The sequence below is a fragment of the Siphateles boraxobius genome, unplaced genomic scaffold (assembly GCF_051911475.1).
Source record: "Siphateles boraxobius isolate OS27281-9 unplaced genomic scaffold, OSU_SipBor_1 204, whole genome shotgun sequence".
In the NCBI taxonomy this organism is placed as follows: Eukaryota; Metazoa; Chordata; class Actinopteri; order Cypriniformes; family Leuciscidae; genus Siphateles; species Siphateles boraxobius.
This window is the reverse complement of record NW_027508816.1, coordinates 612,428-622,500: the sequence shown is the minus strand read 5'-3', so window position 1 is coordinate 622,500 and position 10,073 is coordinate 612,428. Positions and strand designations below refer to the sequence as shown.

General features: G+C 50.0%; 1 protein-coding gene across 1 annotated transcript in view; it reads left to right on the top strand.

Moving 5' to 3' along the window:
• Positions 1 to 10,073, top strand: part of ppp1r21 (protein phosphatase 1, regulatory subunit 21) — a 54,744-nt gene that overhangs the window by 4,459 nt on the left and 40,212 nt on the right. The window contains exons 4-5 of the mRNA XM_077237564.1: positions 4,848 to 4,949; positions 6,889 to 7,053. Of these exons, the coding sequence (XP_077093679.1) occupies positions 4,848 to 4,949; positions 6,889 to 7,053 (267 nt within the window). The remainder of the gene's footprint in view (positions 1 to 4,847; positions 4,950 to 6,888; positions 7,054 to 10,073) is intronic.

The window sequence follows — 10,073 nt, the reverse complement described above, 5'->3', positions numbered from 1 at the left end:
CTGACCCCTGACATCTGCATCCTCACACTGACTGTACACCTCCTGACCCCTGACCTCTACATCCTCACACTGACTGTACACCTCCTGCATCCTCACACTGACTGTACACCTCCTGACCCCTGACCTCTACATCCTCACACTGACTGTACACCTCCTGCATCCTCACACTGACTGTACACCTCCTGACCCCTGACCTCTGCATCCTCACACTGACTGTACACCTCCTGACCCCTGACCTCTGCATCCTCACACTGACTGTACACCTCCTGACCCCCTGACCTCTGCATCCTCACACTGACTGTACACCTCTTGACCCCTGACCTCTGCATCCTCACACTGACTGTACACCTCCTGACCCCTGACATCTGCATCCTCACACTGACTGTACACCACCTGACCCCTGACCTCTGCATCCTCACACTGACTGCACACCTCCTGACCCCTGACCTCTGCATCCTCACACTGACTGTACACCTCCTGACCCCTGACCTCTACATCCTCACACTGACTGTTCACCTCCTGACCCCTGACCTCTGCATCCTCACACTAACTGTACACCTCCTGTCCCCTGACCTCTGCATCCTCACACTGACTGTACACCTCTTGACCCCTGACCTCTACATCCTCACACTGACTGTACACCTCCTGACCCCTGACCTCTGCATCCTCACACTGACTGTTCACCTCCTAACCCCTGACCTCTGCATCCTCACACTGACTGTACACCTCCTGACCCCTGACATCTGCATCCTCACACTGACTGTACACCTCCTGACCCCTGACCTCTACATCCTCACACTGACTGTACACCTCCTGACCCCTGACCTCTGCATCCTCACACTGACTGTACACCTCCTGACCCCTGACCTCTGCATCCTCACACTGACTGTACACCTCCTGACCCCTGACCTCTGCATCCTCACACTGACTGTACACCTCCTGACCCCTGACATCTGCATCCTCACACTGACTGTACACCTCCTGACCCCTGACCTCTGCATCCTCACACTGACTGTACACCTCCTGACCCCTGACCTCTGCATCCTCACACTGACTGTACACCTCCTGTCCCCTGACCTCTGCATCCTCACACTGACTGTACACCTCCTGACCCCTGACCTCTACATCCTCACACTGACTGTACACCTCCTGACCCCTGACCTCTGCATCCTCACACTGACTGTACATCTCCTGACCCCTGACCTATGCATCCTCACACTGACTGTACACCTCCTGACCCCTGACCTCTGCATCCTCACACTGACTGTACACCTCCTGACCCCTGACCTCTGCATCCTCACACTGACTGTACACCTCCTGACCCCTGACCTCTGCATCCTCACACTGACTGTACACCTCCTGACCCCTGACATCTGCATCCTCACACTGACCGTACACCTCCTGACCCCTGACATCTGCATCCTCACACTGACTGTACACCTCCTGACCCCTGACCTCTGCATCCTCACACTGACTGCACACCTCCTGACCCCTGACCTCTGCATCCTCACACTGACTGTACACCTCCTGACCCCTGACCTCTGCATCCTCACACTGACTGTACACCTCCTGACCCCTGACCTCTGCATCCTCACACTGACTGTACACCTCCTGACCCCTGACCTCTGCATCCTAACACTGACTGTACACATCCTGACCCCTGACCTCTACATCCTCACACTGACTGTACACCTCCTGACCCCTGACCTCTGCATCCTCACACTGACTGTACACCTCCTGACCCCTGACCTCTGCATCCTCACACTGACTGTACACCTCCTGACCCCTGACATCTGCATCCTCACACTGACTGTACACCTCCTGACCCCTGACATCTGCATCCTCACACTGACTGTACACCTCCTGACCCCTGACCTCTGCATCCTCACACTGACTGTACACCTCCTGACCCCTGACCTCTGCATCCTCACACTGACTGTACACCTCCTGTCCCCTGACCTCTGCATCCTCACACTGACTGTACACCTCCTGACCCCTGACCTCTACATCCTCACACTGACTGTACACCTCCTGACCCCTGACCTCTGCATCCTCACACTGACTATACACCTCCTGACCCCTGACCTCTGCATCCTCACACTGACTGTACACCTCCTGACCCCTGACCTCTGCATCCTCACACTGACTGTACACCTCCTGACCCCTGACATCTGCATCCTCACACTGACTGTACACCTCCTGACCCCTGACATCTGCATCCTCACACTGACTGTACACCTCCTGACCCCTGACATCTGCATCCTCACACTGACTGTACACCTCCTGACCCCTGACATCTGCATCCTCACACTGACTGTACTCCTCCTGACCCCTGACCTCTACATCCTCACACTGACTGTACACCTCCTGACCCCTGACCTCTGCATCCTCACACTGACTGTACACCTCCTGACCCCTGACCTCTGCATCCTCACACTGACTGTACTCCTCCTGACCCCTGACCTCTACATCCTCACACTGACTGTACACCTCCTGAACCCTGACCTCTACATCCTCACACTGACTGTACTCCTCCTGACCCCTGACCTCTACATCCTCACACTGACTGTACACCTCCTGACCCCTGACCTCTACATCCTCACACTGACTGTACACCTCCTGACCCCTGACCTCTGCATCCTCACACTGACTGTACTCCTCCTGACCCCTGACCTCTGCATCCTCACACTGACTGTACACCTCCTGACCCCTGACATCTGCATCCTCACACTGACTGTACACCTCCTGACCCCTGACATCTGCATCCTCACACTGACTGTACACCTCCTGACCCCTGACCTCTGCATCCTCACACTGACTGTACACCTCCTGTCCCCTGACCTCTGCATCCTCACACTGACTGTACACCTCCTGACCCCTGACCTCTACATCCTCACACTGACTGTACACCTCCTGACCCCTGACCTCTACATCCTCACACTGACTGTACACCTCCTGACCCCTGACCTCTGCATCCTCACACTGACTGTACTCCTCCTGACCCCTGACCTCTGCATCCTCACACTGACTGTACACCTCCTGACCCCTGACATCTGCATCCTCACACTGACTGTACACCTCCTGACCCCTGACATCTGCATCCTCACACTGACTGTACACCTCCTGACCCCTGACCTCTGCATCCTCACACTGACTGTACACCTCCTGACCCCTGACCTCTGCATCCTCACACTGACTGTACACCTCCTGACCCCTGACCTCTGCATCCTCAAACTGACTGTACACCTCCTGACCCCTGACCTCTGCATCCTCACACTGACTGTACACCTCCTGACCTCTGCATCCTCAAACTGACTGTACACCTCCTGACCCCTGACCTCTGCATCCTCACACTGACTGTACACCTCCTGACCTCTGCATCCTCACACTGACTGTACACCTCCTGACCCCTGACCTCTGCATCCTCACACTGACTGTACTCCTCCTGACCCCTGACCTCTGCATCCTCACACTGACTGTACACCTCCTGACCCCTGACATCTGCATCCTCACACTGACTGTACACCTCCTGACCCCTGACATCTGCATCCTCACACTGACTGTACACCTCCTGACCCCTGACCTCTGCATCCTCACACTGACTGTACACCTCCTGTCCCCTGACCTCTGCATCCTCACACTGACTGTACACCCCCTGACCTCTGCATCCTCAAACTGACTGTACACCTCCTGACCCCTGACCTCTGCATCCTCACAATGACTGTACACCTCCTGTCCCCTGACCTCTGCATCCTCACACTGACTGTACACCTCCTGACCCCTGACCTCTGCATCCTCACAATGACTGTACACCTCCTGTCCCCTGACCTCTGCATCCTCACACTGACTGTACACCTCCTGACCCCTGACCTCTGCATCCTCACACTGACTGTACACCTCCTGACCCCTGACATCTGCATCCTCACACTGACTGTACACCTCCTGATCCCTGACCTCTGCATCCTCACACTGACTGTACACCTCCTGACCCCTGACCTCTGCATCCTCACACTGACTGTACACCACCTGACCCCTGACCTCTGCATCCTCACACTGACTGTACACCTCCTGACCCCTGACCTCTGCATCCTCACACTGACGGTACACCTCCTGACCCCTGACCTCTGCATCCTCACACTGACTGTACACCTCCTGACCCCTGACCTCTGCATCCTCACACTGACTGTACACCTCCTGACCCCTGACCTCTGCATCCTCACACTGACTGTTCACCTCCTGACCCCTGACCTCTGCATCCTCACACTGACTGTACACCTCCTGTCCCCTGACCTCTGCATCCTCACACTGACTGTACACCTCCTGACCCCTGACCTCTACATCCTCACACTGACTGTACACCTCCTGACCCCTGACCTCTGCATCCTCACACTGACTGTACACCTCCTGACCCCTGACCTCTGCATCCTCACACTGACTGTACACCTCCTGACCCCTGACCTCTGCATCCTCACACTGACTGTACACCTCCTGACTCCTGACCTCTGCATCCTCACACTGACTGTACACCTCCTGACCCCTGACCTCTGCATCCTCACACTGACTGTACACCTCCTGACCCCTGACCTCTAGATCCTCACACTGACTGTACACCTCCTGACCCCTGACCTCTGCATCCTCACACTGACTGTACACCTCCTGACCCCTGACCTCTGCATCCTCACACTGACTGTACACCTCCTGACCCCTGACCTCTGCATCCTCACACTGACTGTACACCTCCTGACCCCTGACCTCTGCATCCTCACACTGACTGTACACCTCCTGACCCCTGACCTTATATAAAGGTTTTATATAAGGAGAAATGTCTTAAACGTGTGTTTGTGCAGAATAAAGGAGACTCGCCGCCTCAAGTTAACCTACAGGCACAGAATGTGTTTGATGAAGATCTGCGGAAGAAGATCCAGGAGAACGAAAGGCTTCACATCCAGGTGTGTGTGTGTGTGTGTGTGTGTGTGTGTGTGTGTGTGTGCGTTTGTGCGTGTGTGTTAGGGGTGTGCGATTTAGGGATGCACAGATACCACTTTTTTCTGAACCGATGCCGATCCGATACCAGCAGTTTTTTTTTTAAATCAAGTAGAATTTCTATAACTCTGTGTGTTGAACTGATAATCACTCTTTTGTGTGTTAAACACAATCTACTTAATATAGATAACTTCATTATAAAGAAAAACTAATCCAAAAAATATATGATCATAATCTATAAAAAAAATGCTATTATAAACTAGATTAGTGGATAACTCAGCAGTAAAATTTAGTCTAGAAAAATCACAAGTGCACAATAATTGTATAAAATCTGAACATTTAGTGAAAAAAACAAATAAGAGACAATAAGTGTAACACTAAATCTGGTAAAACGTTACACATTGCTCTTTGTATTGTTGTAAAATACATTCATGAAAAACAAGATAACAAAAATCTAAAAGATTTATATATATACACACACGCTTACATGTAATAACCTGAAACTCGGTACACATATAGATCTCATCGGGCTAAACAACTTTCGTGCTCTAAGTTTTACGTCAGCCCAACAGGAAGTCGGCTATTTAGGGTTGTTTGGAAACGCACGCTCAGGAATTTGAAACACTTCAATGTATGTGTGAGAGAGAGTGTGTGAGTGAGTGAGTGAGTGAGTGAGTGAGTGAGTGAGTGAGTGAGTGAGTGAGTGAGTGAGTGAGTGAGTGAGTGAGTGAGTGAGAGAGAGAGTGAGAGAGAGAGAGGCGCGGAAATCATTTTATACGGAAATCAATTATTTATAATTCAGATGAGAATAAAGTTAGTGTTAATTAAAATTAAGGAACATTTACTTTTTCTGTTCTGAATATCATTAAAACTGAAAAGGCAGAGACAACATAATGATGAATAATCTTAAGATATTATATCGTATGCTATGTGTTGTGAATACACCCATGTTAAACATTAAAATTTACTTCCATTGCATATCATAGGACACATAAGCGTAAAATATAATTACATTGATAAACCTGTACAAAGACCTCCAGATAAATACTGGGCTTCTATATTTACACATTTAAGTGCTGAAAAACATATTGAGCTATGACATTAAAAAGTATTCTATATTTAAATTATCTCATATATGTGGCTATTGTGGTTTACGATCATAGGCCCTGTCCCAAATGGCACACTTCATATGAATACTCGGTCTTGTGTACTTATTTCATGTGTCCGTTAAATCCATGAGACCCATGGATGAGGTGTCTCATTTTTCATTTTAGGTTTCAGAAGGTTGCTCACGCATACTTTGTGGTTGATATGTGCCCTCGATGCGCACTTGATGCACCCAAACTGATGCAAGCTCTACAGCACACTTCTTTTCGACAATCAAAGCAGGGTTACGTTTTTGCACGTCGTGCACAATAACCCTAAAGGCACCAGGCATTATATATATATATAAATATAGCTGCGAGCAGCGACGAAGGGCCAAAGCCAGAGGCACCGCCACCCCGGTGCCTTTAGGTAACTAAAGGAACCGGGGTTGCGGTGCCACCGGCTTGGGCCCGCAATCGCTGCTCGCAGCTATATTTAATTCATTAATTACTTGTATAAAATCAATATCACATTTGTTATCATGCTGATATTTGGAGAAAAACTGCACTCTTGTGATATTTATTACTAAATGATATAAATAAAGACTAAATCACTCAGTGATAGCGTACACTAAATGCACACCCGCACTAGTCTAATCTACAAGACTACATCACTCTCTGGGTGTGTGTGAGGGATAAGTTATACTCAAATTGGACATTATTAAAACAACAATTACGATATTATTGCAGACTATATATATCACACACCCCTAGTGTGTGTGTGTGTCTTTGTATAATAACACTATAATTGTGTGTTCAGTTCTATGAAGCGGATGAGCAGTACCGGCGGCAGGAAGCACAGCTGCGAGCGCGACTGGATCAGCTGGAGAAAGAGTCTGAGCAGCATCAGGCTGTAGTAGATGCTCTGACCAGCAGATACAGCGACACCATCGAGAAGCTGCAGAGTGACAAAGCTCGCCTTGAGGTCAGACACACGATTATTAGGGACGGGCATGAGTACTCGAGGTCAGACACACGATTATTTGGGACGTGCATGAGTACTCGAGGTCAAACAAACGGTTATTAGGTACGTGCATGAGTACTCAAGGTCAGCCACACGATTATTAAGGACGGGCATGAGTACTCAAGGTCAGACACACGATTATTAGGGACGGGCATGATTACTCGAAGTCAGACACGATTATTAGGGATGGGCATGAGTACTCGAGGTCAGACACACGATTATTAGAGACGTGCATGAGTACTCAAGGTCAGAGACACGATTATTAGGGACGGGCATGAGAACTCGACGTCAGACGCGATTATTATGGACGGGCTTGAGTACTCGAGGTCAGAGACACGATTATTTGTGACGGCATGAGTACTCGATGTCAGACGCGATTATTAGGGACGTGCATGAGTACTCGAGGTCAGACACACGATTATTAGGGACGTGCATGAGTACTCGAGGTCAGCCACACGATTATTAGGGACGTGCATGAGTACTCGAGGTCAGACACACGATTATTAGGGACGGGCATGAGTACTCGAGGTCAGACACACGATTATTAGGGACGTGCATGAGTACTCGAGGTCAGACACACGATTATTAGGGACGGGCATGAGTACTCGAGGTCAGACACACTATTATTAGGGACGGGCATGAGTACTCGAGGTCAGACACACGATTATTAGGGACGTGCATGAGTACTCGAGGTCAGACAAACGGTTATTAGGTACGTGCATGAGTACTCAAGGTCAGCCACACGATTATTAAGGACGGGCATGAGTACTCAAGGTCAGACACACGATTATTAGGGACGGGCATGATTACTCGAAGTCAGACACGATTATTAGGGATGGGCATGAGTACTCGAGGTCAGACACACGATTATTAGAGACGTGCATGAGTACTCAAGGTCAGAGACACGATTATTAGGGACGGGCATGAGAACTCGACGTCAGACGCGATTATTATGGACGGGCTTGAGTACTCGAGGTCAGAGACACGATTATTTGTGACGGCATGAGTACTCGATGTCAGACGCGATTATTAGGGACGTGCATGAGTACTCGAGGTCAGACACACGATTATTAGGGACGTGCATGAGTACTCGAGGTCAGCCACACGATTATTAGGGAGGGGCATGAGAAGTCCAAGTCAGACACGATTATTAGGGATGGGCATGAGTACTCGAGGTCAGACACACGATTATTAGAGACTGGCATGAGTACTCAAGGTCAGCCACACGATTATTAGGGAGGGGCATGAGTACTCGACGTCAGACACTATTATTAGGGACGGGCATGAGTACTCGAGGTCAGAGACACGATTATTAGGGACGGGCATGAGTACTCGAGGTCAGACACACGATTATTAGGGACGGGCATGAGTACTCGAGGTCCGACACACGATTATTAGGGACGGGCATGAGAACTCGAGGTCAGACACACGATTATTAGGGACGGGCATGATTACTCAAGGTCAGCCACACGATTATTAGGGACGGGCATGAGTACTCGACGTCAGACACTATTATTAGGGTCGGGCATGAGTACTCGAGGTCAGAGACACGATTTTTAGGGACGGGCATGAGTACTCGACATCAGACGCCATTATTAGGGACGGACCTGAGTACTCGAGGTCAGACACACGATCATTAGGGACGGGCATGAGTACTCGAGGTCAGACGCGATTATTAGGGATGGGCATGAGTACTCGAAGTCAGACACGATTATTATGGACGGGGATGACTTCTCGAGGTCAGACACACGATTATTAGGGACGGGCATGAGTACTCGAGGTCAGACGCGATTATTAGGGACGGGCATGAGTACTCGAGGTCAGACTCTCGATTATTAGGGACAGGCATGAGTACTCGAGGTCAGACGCGATTATTAGGGACGGGCATGAGTACTCGAGGTCAGACCCTCGATTATTAGGGACAGGCATGAGTACTCGAGGTCAGACGCGATTATTAGGGACGGGCATGAGTACTCGAGGTCAGACCCTCGATTATTAGGGACGGGCATGAGTACTCGAGGTCAGACGTGATTATTAGGGACGGGCATGAGTACTCGAGGTCAGACACACGATTATTAGGGACGGGCATGAGTACTCGAGGTCAGACAAACGATTATTAGGGACGGGCATGAGTACTCGAGGTCAGACACGATTATTAGGGATGGGCATGAGTACTCGAGGTCAGACACACGATTATTAGGGACGGGGATGAGTACTCGAGGTCAGACACACGATTATTAGAGACGGGCATGAGTACTCGAGGTCAGTCACACGATTATTAGAGACGGGCATGAGTACTCGAGGTCAGACACACGATTATTAGGGACGGGGATGAGTACTCGAGGTCAGACACACGATTATTAGAGACGGGCATGAGTACTCGAGGTCAGCCACACGATTATTAGAGACGGGCATGAGTACTCGAGGTCAGACACATGATTATTAGGGACGTGCATGAGTACTCGAGGTCAGACACACGATTATTAGGGACGTGCATGAGTACTCAAGGTCAGGCACACGATTATTAGGGACGGGCATGAGTACTCAAGGTCAGACACACGATTATTAGGTACGTGCATGAGTACTCAAGGTCAGCCACACGATTATTAGGGACGGGCATGAGTACTTGAAGTCAGACACGATTATTAGGGATGGGCATGAGTACTCGAGGTCAGACACACGATTATTATGACGGGCATGAGTACTCGAGGTCAGACACGATTATTAGGGATGGGCATAAGTTCTCGAGGTCAGACACACGATTATTAGAGACGGGCATGAGTACTCAAGGTCAGCCACGCGATTATTAGGGACGGGCATGAGTACTCGACGTCAGACACTATTATTAGGGGCGCGCATGAGGACTCGAGGTCAGAGACACGATTATTAGGGACGGGCATGAGAACTCAACTTCAGACGCGATTATTACGGACGGGCATGAGTAATCGAGGTCAGAGACACGATTATTAGGGACGGGCATG